At 40.4% G+C, this 19,119-nt stretch overlaps 1 protein-coding gene across 1 annotated transcript in view; it reads left to right on the top strand.

Moving 5' to 3' along the window:
* Positions 1-6,787: 6,787 nt before the first annotated feature.
* LOC101469790 (phosphodiesterase 1A, calmodulin-dependent) overlaps positions 6,788-19,119 on the top strand; it is a 43,797-nt gene continuing 31,465 nt past the window's right edge. Inside the window, exon 1 of the mRNA XM_004566283.5 lies at positions 6,788-8,000. Within this exon, the coding sequence (XP_004566340.1) occupies positions 7,270-8,000 (731 nt within the window). The 5' untranslated portion in view covers positions 6,788-7,269. The remainder of the gene's footprint in view (positions 8,001-19,119) is intronic.

Raw genomic sequence — 19,119 nt, 5'->3', positions numbered from 1 at the left:
GTAGTCAGTGTTGGGAAGATTACTTCTTCAACAGATTACAGAATACATGCCCCAAAATGTATTTTGTAACGTATTCAGTTACGTTATGCAATGAGAGTAACGTATTCTGAATACTTTGGATTACTTAATATATTATCATGCTTTTTACAACTACATGAATGTACTACTGCTGTGTGATTTATTACTATTGCTGGAGGTCCGCGGCTCCGAACCGTAGTAAAGGGACCTCTGACTAATACATCGGTTCTGTGTTGGACTCATAGCTGAAAAATAGCTTTACTTTGTTGTCTGGGTCAAGTTTCAGACAGAGAGGCGTTGAAAGGCTGCTCCAACGGAACTTATTGTTTCAGAGGAAAACAGGAACACGGTGTACAGTCGAGTCTTAATAGCTTACTTGCAACTGGGCTGGTCAGGCACTCTTCTTGGCTGCAGTGGTTATTATTATATTTACATGCTTCCAGCTCCCGTTTCTGCTCGATGACAACTTCTGCTTTTCCACTCTCCTTTTTCTCCCTCCTCGCGCTCACAGACACATAATGAGTATGGCAGTCCATTCTCCAACATGTATGACGTTGCGGAGCCTTTAACTCCGCAACGTCATACATGTTGGCCAAGATATAAAGTAAGAGGCAACTAATTTGTTACAGTGACAAATCAATGACATGCAGCTTTCAGTGGCTTCAAGAGGTTTTAAGAATTTTTATGACAGAACACAGTTTTAGATGAAAGGAGAGGGATTGGTTTCATTTTATGTCTTAAACGATGTTTATTTTTAGATTTCATTAGACAAGTACTGCTTGCCTTGCTTGCCCTGACCTGACGCCAGCTTGTCACTGTGTATACAGATTTATACCCCCAGAGCTTGAGTAATACAAAAACATGCACACATAAGCACACACACACACCAAGGACCCACTTGCTTGAAAGGGTAAACGATCTCCACTCCCCCGAGAGAGTCAGTGAGCTTAACAACATCTGGGAAGAGCTACAGAGCAACACTGAGCAGCATGTGGATGAAAGCAAAAGGAAGATGTATCTACAACAGGTAAAAATATATACACAGCATCCGTGTGTTTGGAGCCCCCTCCCTCCTCCTGCTGCTTCTGTGGTTACTTCTGACAATGGGCTCCTTCTGCTCGGTCCTGGACAGAAGGACGGCTGTGACAGTGATGCCTCGTGATGGCTCGCTTGTTCAGCAAGCTTCAGGTCAGACAGTCATTTTCTAGTTCTCCATACCTCCTCCATACCATCCTCTTTAAAAAACTAAATTATAGATCTTTTTAATTATCTATGTGATGAGTATGAAAAACTTTTATATGTCAAACAGAAAATCCTTTAAACATAGACTTCTTTGGATAGACTACTGATAAAATGTTTGGGTCACAAACTATGCTGCTGAGTGTAATTAGATAAACTTGATATTTAAGTATTTCTTTAAAACAGAGTGTTAGTAAGACTTGTCATATTTAGTCTTTTGTATGTTTGGTGTGACTTTATAAGATAAGTGCTAAAAAGATAGCTGCCAGAGCTTTCGTCCTGTTAAAAGGCTGTTTTTCCTTCCCATTGTTGCCAACGGCTTGCTGGGTTGTCTGATTGCTGGGTTTTCTCAGCCTCAGTACAAAATACACTGAGGCAACGTTAGTTGTGAGTTGGTGCTAACACTGAATTGAACTGAACTAAATAATGTTCAAAAAGAAAAGAACTAAAAATTACTAACAAACTTAAGTGTGCTACATGAAATCAGTTATCTCTCATAATTTTCTACTAATAGAGCAAAGGAAAGTCAACACAGTGCAGTTGGGTTCATAGGTTTTTGGATAGTGAGACAATTGTTGTTTGGTTTGCCTCTGTAGACCAACACAGTCGATTTTAAATCAAAGAATCAAAGTGTGACTGAAGTGCAGACTTTCAGCTTTGATTCGAGGGTATTAACAAAAGTATTGTGTTAACATTTTATTTTATTAATTGTTGCCATTTTTATATGTATCCCCATAATCCCCTTTTTAGAGGCTCAACATTATCTGGACAAACTAACCAAATACTGTGTTTCCTCTGAGATACTCTGCTAGGCCTTTACTGCAGCCATCTTCAGGTGCTGCTTGTTTGTGGGTCCCTGCATCTAGTTTTGTGTTCAAGAAAAGCTGTTCACCTGGGTTGAGTCTTGGGCGATGTTGCAGTTTTCTTTGGCTCATCATCCATTTTTACTGTGAAGTGCCATCTGATCAGTTTACAGCATTTGGCTGAATCTCAGCAGAGAGTACAGCTATCACATCATCAGCAAACAGCAAGTTATCAAATTCTACTGGCAGCTGCATACATGTCCATATTATAACCTTGCCTGCCTCATGTTTTACAGATGATGTGTTATATTTCAGATTATTTTCTTTCCTTCTCCACACTTCCTATGGCTGTGGCTCAGGAGGTAGAGCAGAGGTTAAAGGCTTGTGGTTTGATCCCTGACTGCTTCATTCTGCATGCCAAAGTATCCTTGGGCAAGGTACTGAACACTGAGTTGATCCCGATGTGTTCATGAGTGAGTGGGAATGCCAGATAGAAAGCTCTTGTATAAATGTGTGAATGAGATGTTCTTGTGTGCTCGAGTAGAAAGCACTATATAGGAACCATTCCATCCACCTATTATATACATAGATATGGTTTAATCTGGGTTTCTTGTTCTTGAGTGTAATCAGTGGTGTATTTGCATTTATTAAACAGTCTTTTCCACTTGCATGGACATCTATTTGAACCTCACAATGAGAGTTACAGTGAATGCATACCACATAAGAGTTCAATATTTTGAATCAACAGCTTTCATCTTCTTAGTTTGACATGGAATAACTGGAAAAAATGCTTCATCTGGCAATTAAACTGCAGATCAGTTAGTTGTCTAAATGGTTTTGAACTTCTGAAAATGGACTCTGTATAAAATGTCTGTAATTCTAACAGTTATAAAAATACTGTTATAAAAGCTGCTGACAGAAAAACTGAAGTCTGCGCTTCAGCCACATCTTGATTGTTTGATTTGAAATCCCTTGTGGTGATGTACAGAGGCAAAGCTATAAAAATTACTTTATTGTCCAAATGCATATTGATGTGATTGTAAAAAGATCTTATGTAACCTTTAGTGACTCCACATCTTTGCTCCAGCTTTATCTTTCTTAAAATATTTTTTTATAAAAAACATAAAGTTTTGATAAACAGAATCTATTTTTAAAATCTGAAAGTGACCTTTAAGGTCCACTTAATAAAATTCAGATGGTTTATTTGTCAAAGTGTCTGTCTGACAGTTAATTAACATGTTGCTCAGCTCTGTTCATGAGCTACTTGTTGCCTAAAAAGCCTTTTGACAAACAAAAAGCTGAATATATTACTGAAACACACACACACACACACACACACACACACACACACACACACACACACACACACACACACACACACACACACACACACACACACACACACACATACTCCTCCAGTCGCCCACATGGTCATCTTTAATTGTCTGTTTAGCGTTGGTGCTTATAGTGAAGAAACCATTAACAGTCAATTAGCCAGCTGGCCAATCAGAGGGAAAACTGTTACCCTGAGGGCTTGTTTACAACCACAAGAGCAGCTCATTTGGAGAACATGGACACAGTTATTATAATCCTACCCTTCACCTCACAAGCATGGACAGACTCTAAAACAACAGGATTCCACTTAGAAACTCTCTGTTTAACACATTTTTAAAGTATAAAAAAATCTGTCAAACTCAGTATTTTCAATATCACCAATGGCTTTTAAAGCAAACTTCTCCTTTCTCCCCCTCATCAGGTCACTCAGCTGTGAATCGGCTGCAGAATCAAATGAGGAGCGGGTGCAGTGTTGAAAACCCTGTCTATGGACCCACCAACCTCTGCATTTTGAAAACCCACAACACCTGGTAAGAATGTTGTTGCTGCTGTGTAAGATGCATGCAGGGATGAAAAATGAACCTGTTGCAGACATTTGGGGGAGAAGAAATCCTACTTAACAAACATAGTGACAAATTCTGGCTCTAGAAACAAAGCTATAGCTATTGCAGTTCTTCTATTGGCCACTTGAGACTGTCATCCTAACCCTAACCCTACCCCATTCCCAACAAACTCCCATGTTAAAAGACTCAAATTAATAGATGTAATAAATATCTTTATGATTTTTTAAATTCTATGTCATAAAGACATAGAGTGAATTTAGTGTAGAAGACGTGGTGTGGAAGATTAACCTGCACAGAGTCCTGACGTCAACCTGAAAGAAAATCTCTGGGATAAATTAGAGTGGAGACTTCTCGTCCACGTCCAACATCTGGAAGAATAGTAAAAAATTCCCATAAACGACTGAAGGTCACAGTACTTCAGCATCTAGCTAGCGCTACAGAAGAGGAGCAAACATTAAGGGAATAACATTTTGTAGCAGGTAATTTTAGATTCAGCATTTCTAAATTCAACAAACATCAGCAAAAACACAAACAAATTTGTGTGCAGTTGTCATACAGTGTGTTGCTAGGTAAAAGTCCAGCTGATGCATTTCACAGGGAGAGAAAAGAGAGTGAGCTCATTTCAGTCAGCGATGGAGAAAGATAAGAAAGACAGGACAGGAGAGGAAGGAGAAAGACTTGATAAATTGGAAATTTAAAGCTTACATGTAAGTCCTCATGTTTTTAAATCAGATATTGGGTCTGTATGTGTCACATTAAGTTTTTTCATATTGCGAAACATGCTGTAAATCAAACTGAGGTAGACTGACTGTGTTATATGAAGGTAGTTATACTCTGCAGGTTAGTGCAGGATAAACAGGTTAGTTTGCTGTACTGTGATGGATTTAAAGTGTGCAATTGGTGCACAGTGGCTGTGGTTTCATGGTCAGAGTTAGGTTACATCACGTTGCTTAGATTCGTTCACTGAATTCCATCTTCAGACCAGCTTTATTCAGTATAATGTTAAAAAAAATTCTGTTAGTGGACAACTTATAACTTACATCTCCTTGAATTCAGTTTAGTGTAAATCTACAAAGAGCAGTAAACCTCAGACCAGCAGCAGCAGCAGCAGGTCAGCTGATCTCAGTCTGTGCATTAAGAAAATCTACTGGAGTGCTGAATAGAAATGATCGTGAGCTGTGATTCTTTTCACCATAATGAGCCATTACAACTGATTTTAGGGTTCCTCCACCCCCACCGTCATTTTGCTGTTTAGACACAAAGTCACTCTCTACAGCGTAGGCAACAGAAAATAGAGTTACTTTTATTTTCCGTCTTTTTCTTTGCTCATGTTCTATTTAACAAGTTCAAGCTCAGTACAATTAGAAATAAAAATTAGTTTAAATTAAAATTTGTATTCCTATCTACTAATATTATTTTATTATTACATTAATATAACACAAGTTTCGGTTAGCTTTACACAAAAATAGCTGGTAGAAACGTCCTTCAAGGAGCTACTTTTTACTTTCTTTATTTTTAACATAGGTATCTGTACTTCTACTTAAGTACAGAATTTCTGTATTTTTGCCACCCCTGCTGCACACTATTACACAATCCACCAAGCAGTTTTGGTGCCTGTGGTGGAGACTAGTGCTCAATTGAGGTGATCAATGTTTGCTTTCTAAGTAGCTCTTTAACTTGCTTGGCACGTTAAGACCAAGAAGCAGCCATAAGGGTTGGTGAAATTTCCAACTTGATTTAACATACATTGTACAGCCATGGGGTGGCTGTAGCTCAGGAGGTAGAGCAGGTCACCTACTGATCGGAAGGTTGGTGGTTCGAACCTCTGGCTCCTCCTTGTGCAAGAAACATCAGTGAATTTGTGTGAATGTCGTCAGAAAAGCACTCAGTTTAGAGTCAGTGCTTGTGTGATTGGGTGAATGTGGCATGTTGTATAGTAGAGTAGAAAATCAGTCAATTTACCATTGTGGCTAGACTTCTGCTTGATTATATGGTTAATTATGTCACATTATGAGGGTATTTTGCCGATTATTTGACCATGACCAGAAACTTTGATCTATCGTGATCACATAATTCCCACCAAATTGCCACTGGAACACTTTTTTAGGAAAATTGATTTGGATAACAAATTAAACGTGAATTCATAATATTTGATCTAATTACACTAATGCTATACAGTTATTGCAAAATCCCATGTCACATCTGGCCATTGGATTTTGGCCTCCTCCTCCAGGAAACTGTTTGGGAACCTCTGTTAGAGATATTATATATACTGGACACATAGCTTAAGGGCCACTCAGAAACATGTCCTTACATTTGTGTGGCTAAAGACAGAGGAAAGATTGCTGTTTTTAAAGCTTTAAAATCTTACATCCATGAGGAAATTATGGCTGTAATAATCTTTTCAGCCTCTAGAGGGAGCCATTAGCACTTTACACCGACTGTGAGATTGTACCACTTGACTGGAGAGGATTTGTGACTCTCATTTTCAGGACCATTACATCATCACTGTTTCAAAAAAAAACCAACAACACACACACACACACACACACACACACACACACACACACACACACACACACACACACACACACACACACACACACACACACATCTCACTGTACAGTCTTTCTGGCAGGCACTGCGGGTGAGTGAGGGGAGGACAGATTAATGTGCCTCTTTGCTGTTTGTATCTGAATAGAGCGTAAAGTTATGTGCATTTGAATTTGGGAGGGGGTGAGGTGGAGGAGAAGGAGGAGGAGGAGGAGGAGGAGGGCAGTCTGTCGGCTGCAGAATTCCATCACTCTTGGCAACCGTTGTTGGGTTACCACGGAAACGCACTGCAATGTTCTCTGCTTCTCTTTTGTACTCCTCCATCACTCCTCTCTCTCTCTCTCTCTCTCCCTTACTCTATCCCATCTTTATTGCTGGTCGGCTTCCTCCTTGCGTTGCTACGGCGATGCTCTGGGACATTCAGTGGGATCATTTTGTCACTGCAGTGTCGGCGCACAGAGCTGGCACTGCGCTCCGAGATCTCTGTGAGACGTGTTTTGCTGTTTTTATGCTCCCTGTTTTGTCTCCTTCCAAATTCTCGTGACCTTTAACCCCTCCACTTCCCTTACCAATCAGTCCGAAATCAGCGCTTTGGACTGGCCGGGCTCATCAGGTGACACCACAGAAAGTTGGATGAAGTTTCGCTGAACTGAAGGCTCCGATCAGTGTTGATGTTTTCACGACTCTGTCGGACTGAGAGACGTCCGGACACTTCACAGAGACTGAACTCTGCTCGGTGAGCTCTGCCACAAACCGAGATGAACGAGGACGCGGAGGAGGCGCAGCTGCCTGAGAAGTTGCTGGAGGCTGAGGAGCAGGAGTTGCAGCAACAGGAGGGAGAACATGAGATGGAAGATGAAGTGAAGGACCAGGAGGGAGAGGGAGAGAAGGAGCAGGAGGAGGTCCATCTGCTGGAGGAAGACCTGGAGGAAGAGAAAGTGCAGCAACAGGATGGAGATACTGAAGATGTGTATGGGCAGGAGGAAGAGCTAGAACAAGAGGAGGTTGCAGCGCATGAGTGGGAAATACAAGAGAAGGTGGAGGAGGTTCTGAAGCAGCAGGAGGACGAGCTGTCTGAGCAGATGCTAAAGCCAGAAGGGGAACAGGGCCATCAAGAGGAGCAGGTACAGGAAGAAGAGAAGGAGGAGGAGGAGGTAGAGATCAAAGAGGTGCAGGAAAGTGAGCTACAGCACCTTGAAAAGGAGGAGGAGGAAGAGACTGAGGAGATGCAACAAGAAAAGGAGGTGCAGCAAAGTGAGGTGTTACAACAAAAGGAGGAGGAGGTAAAGCAGACTGAGGAGCTGCAGCAACAGCAGCAACCTCGAGAGCAGGAGGAGGAGGAGGAGGAGCAGGAGGAGGTGCAGCGTGAGGAGATGTCACGGACTGAGGAAGAGCAGAAGGAGCAACAGCAGTCTGAGGAGGTGCAGGACTTTGGGGACGCTCTGGAGCAGAATCACAACAACCAGGTCCTGATCCGGCTCAGAGGAATGTGAGTAAACACAGATCACGCAGTCAGCTGGCTGATGATGTAATGTCAGTGTGTTGATGCAATAGCACTATCGATAATTGGTGATCACGCTGTGAGGATCCGTGAGCTGCTGTAAGACTGACAGCCTCGGGGACGGCATCAGTGCGGTTGACCGGTTGCCTTGGTGATGCTGGCACGGACCGACGATGGAGGGGAAGACAAATGACAGAAAATGAGCGGGCAACGGTGGGCGTGCAACATCACTTAACACGGGAGAGAGAGCGTGTGTGTGTGTGTGTTTGATGAAGTCACAGCTTCTCGTCTGTCTGTCTGTCAGATTCTTTCTTAGCAGCTGACTCCTACGCTGCAGCGGAACAGCCTCGCCACATCTGTTTGAATTTGAGGCGATCACAAAAAACAAATCAAAAGCAACAACAACAACAACAAAAAAAGAGCCCAGTGTGTTTTTTTTAATTCTCCATTGTTGCCATGGTAACAACTGAGCGTTGCGATGCAGCAAACTCTCAGCAAAGAAAGACACATCAGCAGGGAGATGGACGAAAACAGAGACAGAGATGAAGGCAGGGCATGCGAACACAAAATGTTTGAATGTCCTGTTGATGCTTCAGTCTGTGAATTACAGCCTCATTCATCACACTACGCTCATCATCACTCGCGGATCCTTTCTTTGACAAATCTGACAACACACTTTGAAATGCTCCTAAACTGAGCATTTCAAACCAGTGAATGCCCTGTAGGCATGAAGCAATGAATCCTAGTAGTCCAAGTAAGGATTTTAAGTGACTGCTGTTTAAAGTTGCCAAATTGAAATATGTACACTTTTGTTTTAGATGTGTAAATCGTCCATATAACACACAATAAACATTTTTATTATTGTAATATATAAAAAAAAGCTATGTGTTTAAACACATCTTTGCTATGGCAAGAACTGCAACTCGCAACTGCTGGTTTGAGCCTCCTGTTGAGCTGTGATGAGTTTGTATGTTCTCCCTGTGTGGCTTTTCCTCCTAGAGTATATAGACAAGCATGTTAGGCTAACTGGTGACTGTAAATTGCACCCCTTGGTATGAACATAAGAGTTGGCAGTTATCTGTCAGTCTGTTTTTATGTATTACAACATAAGATAAATTTTCTACTTCTTACTAGATGTTAAAATGAGGTAAATTCAAGCTCAAATGAACAGCAGCACAAAACATGTCACACAGTGTCGCTGCTGTTTTAACAAAAGCCAAAATTCAGTAGCTTTTAGAATTACTCTTCTTTACCATACTCTTTCAGTTCACTGAAGTTTGCCGGCACAGTTTTGATTATAACCCTTCTGCAGACGGTGGCTGAGTAGCCATTGCTGTTATACTTTTTTTGAAGTCTGCCTCCACAGGCCCATGTGCAGTTGTCGCACTGTATTGTAAAGTCTATGTGGATGGGTACACATGGTCTCAAAAACAGTGGCAGGCATTCAGACATCGGCACAGACCTTCAAACTGATTATCTGATGATGGAATTTCCGTCACTCTGACCTGAACGGACCCTTGTAGGCTCACGGATGCGGAAAGTATAATCAAAGCTCAACGCTTCAGCTGCATGATTTCAATCAGGCTGAGTTCTGGACTTTGACGGAGTCTTTGCAACACTTTGATGCTTTTCGTTTTCAGTCATTTTATTGTACATTTGCTGCTGTGCATGGGATGATTGTCACGCAGCATGATCCAGTGTAGGACAAGTCTTAGCTGTTGGACCGAGGACTTCACATTTGACTCTAGAATACTTTGGTAAACAGAGGAGTTTATAGAGTAACTGACTCAGTAACTGTAAGGTGCTCAGGTCCTGTAGCTGCACCACCACCACCACCTTGCTTGACCAGTGGTACGAGCTGTTTATGCTGATATGCTGTGTTCTGCCCCGATACTCCAGACCAGCAAACTACTGTCATGTTTTGTAGCTCATCTGGGGTTTTATTTGCCTAATTTTAAGATCTGCTGGAGACCAGATTATTTTTATTGTTTTCTTGATATGTGTTTACTTTCTTTTTACCTTGAACGTGTCTTGATCAGCATTCACGGTGCCTTCACAGACATCCAAATATCCGTGACTGTTACCACTGATGCATAATCGTACCGTCAGATCAGGCTCTGATGCATGCTCTGGATAATCCTGCTCCTCTTCAGCCTGAAGTATGCTGCTCCTACCTTTTCCAAAAACACAGAAGGACATAATTTTCTGCTTAATTCATCCAAAATGTTTTTTTAGTTGAATAGATGGCCAAAAAATCATAAGTATTCACATCCATTCAGCATTACTTTCCAATTTTGTAACTCCCACACAGAAACTCCTCAAGCTTCAGAAACTTAATGATTTATTGACGGCAGATTACAAAAGAAGTTGTCAAATTCTTCGCAGTTTAGTTGTGACATGCTCCGTCAAGAATTAGTTTGGGTGTTTTTTTTTTTGTTTTTTTTACATAACTTTCCCAGTCTTTTGTGTTTGTTTGCCTGCCGTCTTTAAAGGAAGAAAGCAGCACATAAATGTGTCTAAGACAAGTGTTCTTCTTGATTTTTTCAGTGACTCGCAGCTCACACGTTCAGTCTTCGACTGCAGTTTCACCAGAAACATTTGTCACATACAAAATATCTGGACAGTGCTGTGTTCAGTTTAGTTATAGCTCTTCGTCTGGTTTGGTCCACTTAAATCTAAGAACTTTTTACACATTTAAAGTAATAGTATAGACTAAAAAGAGTACTAATGCATATGTTTTAAAAGCTGCTGTATCTCCAGAATGGCATGGCATGGCTACAAGTGGAAAAAAAAACCCAGATGCGTTGTGCTATCCTCTGTGAGGTTTCATTCCAATAACGTAGGTCCCCAAGGAGGAATAAAAAAGAAATAAGGAGGAATGAGGAAATGATAGCTCTGTTTTTTTTTTGTTTAAACTGGTCATGTATAAGGTCAGTGTGGTACTCTAAAGCATACACTGATGTTTTAGTCAACAAATCCGTTTCCCAGCAGAGATGCTGACTTGTCACAGTAGGAAAAGAATTGATGGACCCGTTGTATTAAAGCATACCTTTACATCTCCCTGTTGTGACAAGTCTGTATGTCTGATTGAAGTGGTTTGTCCCTTTGTCTTGGTTGCATGACATGCCCATGACAGGCAGTCAGATCTTTTTCAACCAGGTCACTTTTTCCACCTTAAGCTAGTTAAAATTCTAAATCATTTCAGTTTCAGATCTTCCTTTAGTCTAAATGGTAAATGGAAATTTTCTTATATAGTACCTGAGCACTCAAAGCACTTTATACAGCATGTCTCTCTCACCCAGTCACACACAAAATCACTTTTTTCTATGTCTAAGTGCTTTCTATCTAACATTCACACACATTCAACCCCAGTGAACACAGCGGATGCAACTCAGGGTTCAGTATCTTGCCCAAGTGCACTTTGACTTGCAGACTGGAGCAGTCAGGGATTGAACTGATTAGTAGATGACCAGCTATACTTCCTGAAGCACAGCCATGGTCATTCTTTCTAAGAATTACTAAAACTGAAAATGTCAGTTTTTTTTTTTCCCAGAGGCTTTCTGATATTTGTCAAAGAGGTTTGGAAATTAAAATAGGGATTTGTTAGGAAAAGCTAGCTAACTTATGATCCAAGTATCCACAAAAACATCCAAGCAGTGATGCAATCAAGAACAACCAGACTTCCAATATTTCCTGCATTGGTTGTCTTAACTTCACTGCGTGCAAATACCTATGCATGTCTGGAAAATGTAGTTTATTAAATAATTTCAGCAAATAAATAGCACATCGACCAGGGAGATGGACTGTCTGTTCCATCAGCAGCGTCCTGCCCCCCTGAGCAATGCTGGTGACTCTTCTGTCTTTAGCCTCTGGCAGTAACAGTGTGGATTGTGACTGAGCAGTGGTGCTTTGATCAAAAGTTGAATCATTTACGAACATGCTACAAGTGAGCATTTAAAAGATAAGATAAGATAACGTGGTGCCAAGGAATTTGCTACATCTATTCAACAGAATAAATATATAGAACAGTAACAATAGAGATTATTATCAAGAGATTATATAAAGAAGGAAACAGAATATATACACATTTTACACATATACAGTGGTGAAATATTGCACAGATGACATTTGAATCATTATTAAATCACAAAACCTCACATTAACAGACACTGTTTGACATCTTCAGTTTAATAAATAGTAATCTAACAATTTTGAAATTGTAAGGAACACAAGGTAAAAAACAAGAACATTTTACACTTAGGTCTGTTTCTCTCTGACTTTTCCATTCTGTTCGCAAATTAGATTAGACAAAAAACATTTAACAACAAAAAAGGAAAATATATACAGTGTTGGGGAGTAACGGAATACATGTACCGCCGTTACGTATTTAAAATACAAAATATGAGTAACTGTATTCCGTTACAGTTACCGTTTAAAAAGGTGGTATTCAGAATACAGTTACTTTGTTGAGATAAATGGATTACACGGCAGTACTTTCCTGTTTCATATTGTGGCGGGTCAGGACTGTTTGGGTTTTGTTTGACAGCTACGTTCTGTTGTTCCAGGTGGCAGCGTTACGGTTGCCATGGTTACAGGGTGACGCTCTTTCTCTGCGTGTTTCCTGGGTGAGAGAGCGCCTTTTTGTTGTTGTTGTTGTGCTGAGCTAATAGGCAGAATGCTAAATGCTGTAAAGAATGTAGCATCATGGGCAGTATAGTCCGTGCTGCAGGGAGAATGGACTGCCATACACGTTATGTGTCTGTGAGCGCGAGGAGGGAGAAAAAGGGGAGTGGAAAACTCCGAGTTGTCATCGAGCAGAAACGGGAGCTGGAAGCATGTAAATATAATAATAACCACTGCAGCCAAGAAGAGTGCCTGACGAGCCCAGTTGTAAGTAAGCTATTAAGACTCGACTGTACACCGTGTTCGTGTTTTCCTCCGAAAACAATAAGTTCCGTTGGAGCAGCCTTTCAACGCCTCTCTCTGTCTCTCGCTAGCAGAGTTGACCCACACAACAAAGTAAAGCTATTTTTCGGCTACGAGCCGACAGGGAGCCCGACATATTAGCCAGAGGTCCCTTTAATATGGTTCGGAGCCGCGGACCTTCAGTAATAGTCATAAATCACAGCAATAGTTGTAAAAAGCATGATAATATATTAAGTAATCCAAAGTATTCAGAATACGTTACTGTCATTGAGTAACGTAACGGAATACGTTACAGAATACATTTTGGGGCATGCATTCTGTAATCTGTAATGGAATACATTTAAAAGTAACCTTCCCAACACTGAATATATATCAAGGAAATACATTGTAATATGTCATCATTCAAACCCAGCAAAGAGGACATTACATAATAACCAGAGGTGGAAAGAGTACTAAAATATTTTACTCAAGTAAAAGTACTATTACTTTGCTGAAATTTTACTCAAGTACAAGTAAAATTACCTGTCTAAAAATGTACTCAGAGTAAAAGTTACATAGTTACTTTTTTGTCAGCAGGAGGACAGCCTCTTCTGAGTAGTGCAAAAAAGACAATGGGATAAATCTCAAAGTAGTTGTTTTTTAATTAAAAGAAAAACTTTACAAATTAAAGCTCAGTGGCAGTTAAACTGCAAGTCTATACATCAAAATGGATAATGGTCACCAAACCAACCAAACTGTCAAAACCATATAATTCTTTTACATGAGAATGTGTTCTAAACTGTCAAATAAGAGAACAAGTACTGAATTGAGCTGTACGGCAGCTGCTATAAAAATGTGTTTTCATTTTTTTAAACTTAGCCCTGCTCTGTTAATTTTGAGGAGCAATTCAATTCAATAAAACTTTATTGATCCTGAAGGTTGACCCCGAAGGAAATTGGGTTAAGGCTGCCGACCTTTGCCAGCGCCGACTTACCCTTCTGACCATACATACAGTACAGGGAGTGGAGAATTATTAGGCAAATGAGTATTTTGTCCACATCATCCTCTTCATGCATGTTGTCTTACTCCAAGCTGTATAGGCTCGAAAGCCTACTACCAATTAAGCATATTAGGTGATGTGCATCTCTGTAATGAGAAGGGGTGTGGTCTAATGACATCAACACCCTATATCAGGTGTGCATAATTATTAGGCAACGTCCTTTCCTTTGGCAAAATGGGTCAAAAGAAGGACTTGACAGGCTCAGAAAAGTCAAAAATAGTGAGATATCTTGCAGAGGGATGCAGCAGTCTCAAAATTGCAAAGCTTCTGAAGCGTGATCATCGAACAATCAAGCGTTTCATTCAAAATAGTCAACAGGGTCGCAAGAAGCGTGTGGAAAAACCAAGGTGCAAAATAACTGCCCATGAACTGAGAAAAGTCAAGCGTGCAGCTGCCAAGATGCCACTTGCCACCAGTTTGGCCATATTTCAGAGCTGCAACATCACTGGAGTGCCCAAAAGCACAAGGTGTGCAATACTCAGAGACATGGCCAAGGTAAGAAAGGCTGAAAGACGACCACCACTGAACAAGACACACAAGCTGAAACGTCAAGACTGGGCCAAGAAATATCTCAAGACTGGTTTTTCTAAGGTTTTATGGACTGATGAAATGAGAGTGAGTCTTGATGGGCCAGATGGATGGGCCCGTGGCTGGATTGGTAAAGGGCAGAGAGCTCCAGTCCCACTCAGACGCCAGCAAGGTGGAGGTGGAGTACTGGTTTGGGCTGGTATCATCAAAGATGAGCTTGTGGGGCCTTTTCGGGTTGAGGATGGAGTCAAGCTCAACTCCCAGTCCTACTGCCAGTTTCTGGAAGACACCTTCTTCAAGCAGTGGTACAGGAAGAAGTCTGCATCCTTCAAGAAAAACATGATTTTCATGCAGGACAATGCTCCATCACACGCGTCCAAGTACTCCACAGCGTGGCTGGCAAGAAAGGGTATAAAAGAAGAAAAACTAATGACATGGCCACCTTGTTCACCTGATCTGGACCCCATTGAAAACCTGTGGTCCATCATCAAATGTGAGATTTACAAGGAGGGAAAACAGTACACCTCTCTGAACAGTGTCTGGGAGGCTGTGGTTGCTGCTGCACGCAATGTTGATGGTGAACAGATCAAAACACTGACAGAATCCATGGATGGCAGGCTTTTGAGTGTCCTTGCAAAGAAAGGTGGCTATATTGGTCGCTGATTTGTTTTTGTTTTGTTTTTGAATGTCAGAAATGTATATTTGTGAATGTGGAGATGTTATATTGGTGTCACTGGTAAAAATAAATAATTGAAATGGGTATATATTTGTTTTTTGTTAAGTTGCCTAATAATTATGCACAGTAATAGTCACCTGCACACACAGATATCCCCCTAAAATAGCTAAAACTAAAAACAAACTAAAAACTACTTCCAAAAACATTCAGCTTTGATATTAATGAGTTTTTTGGGTTCATTGAGAACATGGTTGTTGTTCAATAATAACATTATTCCTCAAAAATACAACTTGCCTAATAATTCTGCACTCCCTGTACATTACACAAACATCACATGGGGAAGACAGGTCAGAGAGGCATAACAATGGAAAATGCACAACATGAGGAAAGATAAGGAGAAAAAAATAACTCCCCACAGACTGAGCTCCAACAGGGAGATCAGTTTGAGATCAGAAAAAAAACACCTCTGCACAAAGCACGTTATTCTTTTGCCTGCAGTGTGAACATATGTGGGTTAAGTAAGAAAGTAGCCGCTTCTGTCTTCTGTCTAATTTAACTATTTCTTTAAAATAAATTATTGTTATTAACAAACAGGAAAAATGTATTTTCTTTTGGCAATTTACCGATCCTGTAAAAAAATTAAATTGCGTGGACAACAACGTGCCCAATAACAGCTTATGTCTTAATGTGATTAACTTGAGCACAGCCTTTTTGCTAAAATAAATGTACAGGTTTCATTTAACTTACCTCTACATGCTTGCGCAGGTTTGATGAGGAATTTTTAAAAGCTGCTAACTCGGTCTCTCTGGGCAAACACAGCTTACACTGCATAATAAAGCTGTTGCCTTACTTGCACTTGAAGCCGAAATGGTCCCTTAAATAAGGCCAGGGGTTCACATCGGTTTCCTCGAGTTCAGGGTCAGCATAATTCGACAGGGTTTCTTTTTTCGCTGGATCCGTACCACCGATGTCAGACTCATCTTTATCGTGACCCAACGCCAATTTGTTCTACTACCCATCATTCCCTGCAGTATTTCCGAAGCGCAATGTTGGTTTTTTTTTGTTTGTTCTTTTAATTTACTCAGTAACGGGTGTGATTGAAAATGTAGCGAAGTACAATACTTTTTAAAAAATATACTTAAGTAAAAGTAAAATTACCGACTTGAAAAATGACTTTAAAAAGTACAAATACACAAAAAAACTACTCAATTACAGTAACGCAAGTAAATGTAATTCGTTACTTTCCACCTTTGATAATAACCATGGTAGCTGCTTCATTCAAAATTTAACAGCCCATTATAGCTAATGGGCAAATACAGACTGATGCATTTGACTGGTCTGTTTTTCCAGCTTCTCACATATGGTGATAGTTACAGAACGCTAACTTAGCATTCTGTAATGCTATCGTAGCATTAGTGAAGCCATACTGGCATATTTTGAAACAGCTGACTTTTCATCTGCCGTTAGTGTTTGTTTCAAATGGGAAAATTATGTCCAGAAATAAAATTAATAGATTTAATGATGTTAAGAGTACGTTTGCCATAGTATTTTTTTGACAGCTAAAGTTAAACTCTCCTTTATTTTATCAGCTTCTGTTCACAAAAACATTTAATAACAACATTCCCATTGTATTGTGTATGTCTGTGATACTTCTTCTAATTCACTATCTTATGGAATACCAGGCCACCACCAGTATTTGGTTTACTGACAGTATCTCTCATCAGCAGTTAAATGAAATGTGCACGGCATCATTACCATTAAACACACACATTTAATTTATGCCCCTTGGCTACTCTTGCTCTGTTTAACAGACCCTGCTTGCTATACAGCATCTTGTGTTGGTAACCGGCTGGCAACAGAGGAAAATATGACAGAAAAAAAAAGAAACAGAAATTTATCAGCAGAAGTTGGTGTGTTGGTTGAAGAAACTGACGCCAAGACAAGTGTTTCGTTTTTGCCAAATCCTCTAATAAACATTGGCAAGTGAATGTGTTCTCTGTCAACAGTGAGAGAATGAGAAACGCTAGAGGTGTAAAAATAAAGATGCAGAATTCAGCTTGTCTACTAACCTGACAAGACTGAACTCCGAGGTCAGGGGAACTCCGTCACGGGGAGTGAACACACTCCGAGGTTTGTTTAGTTTTCCGGAGGATTCTTCTGCTCAGTGAAAAAAGGTCTTAGATAAAACAACAAAGCTGGTTTTATTTTGGGTAGTGAGTAATGGCAACAGGCATCTGTAGTTTGACAGTAATGCTGCTTGTGCGTAAGCAGAAGCTCTGCATGCCTATGTGTCCCCCCTCAGTGCCTGTGCACCTAGTAAATAGATCCCCTGCTGCACCTGAATGCTAATCACACTCAAGAATTGTTGGCACCTCTGACCTAACAACTTGTGAGGCATAGTTGTAAATAAAGTAACACTCTGGGTTGCAAAGTAGCAGTGACTAAGGAGAGACCATTTGAATGAACAGTTCTCAATATGGAGCTTGATTAATAATTGTTTGGCAATTAGACTCCGATCAGTCTTTGTAGTAGAACAGAGTCCAACGCTGGTAGGAAGGATGGCAGCGAGGTGAAGCAGGTGAAGACTTGGAGGATCTCTATTCTGGCGAGGATGAGGTGGAGATTTGGAGGAGGCTGGTTGCACGAATGAGGATCTGAAAGGCAGAAAAGTAGTAAGATTTAAAGCACACAGGACAGAGCTCGCAGAAGACAAGCAAGAAAATGTTTGGGCCAAAGTGATGACAACAAAATTAAGTTTGACGCCACAGGAAAGTGGAAGTAATGTGAAGAATAGACTAGCAGCGCCAAACCCCGAGGGATGCAGGCAGACGAGTGGATATGGAGCTTCCCCATTGAAATTAGCATAATCATTATTATATGTTTCAGTCTGTTGAGTGGTGCACCACAAATGGAAATATCTCAATAAGTATGGGCTGAGAGGTTGTGAAAAACTCTATGGACATTCACGTCACATTCCTCCCTGAATAACAGTATCTCTGAACCTCCTGTCTCCCTCCCCTCAGCCCTAAACAGTCATGGCAGATGGATGCCCCTCACTAAGTCTGATTCTCCTGGAGGTTTTCTTCCTGCTAAAATGGAATTTTTCCTCCCACTGTCACTAAGTGCTTGTTCAGACAGACCACAAAGCCAAGCTTACCTGCAATCCATATGCTATAGGAAGGGTGGTGAGGTTCTCAGACAAGAGCCATGCAACCGAATATAAACAAACGAAAAGACAATCTGCTTTTGAATATAGTCGTTCTGACTTTGAGTCTCTTCATATGTGCAGTTACCAAAAATGAAAAGAAAAAATAATATAAAGAGAAGCCTTGTTGTTACATTTCTTTTTCATAGACTGCAAATTTTTGTTTGATTTAAAAAAAAAAAGTATTAAGGTTACTTCATCATGTTACTGCCAGGTACATTTGTATCGCTATCATCAGAGCAGAGCAGAGCTGCTGTTCCATTTATAGACATTCTGCCTGCCACTGTTGACCTTTCCAGGCACAATCCTCCCTAAGTTTGGGGACTCTGTATTTAGAAGGGCCTTGTGACATTGACTTCTCTATTATAACCTGTGACACCTGTTAAAGCAAGTTTCTGAAATGTACAAATTATCATAAACTTTGTCCAAATTAAATAGAGCAAGCATGAATGAATACAAGATTAAGACCCATTCAAGTGGTCACAAAACCAGCTGTTTCTTTGTGTGAGCGATTGTGTCTTTGTGTTCATTACAATATTATTTCTTCCTGGCAGACATAAAGTTCATCCATAAATTAATCACAGAGCTTAAAGCTGTTTGACAAGAAAACAAAAAAGTGTGGAGATATTTATTTATTCGTTTATTTTTGAAAATTTCCCCCAGTTTCCGTGGTAACAGCAGAACATTTCGATGCAGTAAACTAGAAAAGGACAAAAAGAGAATAGAACAGCTT

The sequence above is a fragment of the Maylandia zebra genome, linkage group LG16 (genome assembly GCF_041146795.1).
Source record: "Maylandia zebra isolate NMK-2024a linkage group LG16, Mzebra_GT3a, whole genome shotgun sequence".
Taxonomy (NCBI): Eukaryota; Metazoa; Chordata; class Actinopteri; order Cichliformes; family Cichlidae; genus Maylandia; species Maylandia zebra.
This window is presented reverse-complemented; position numbering and strand designations above follow the sequence as displayed.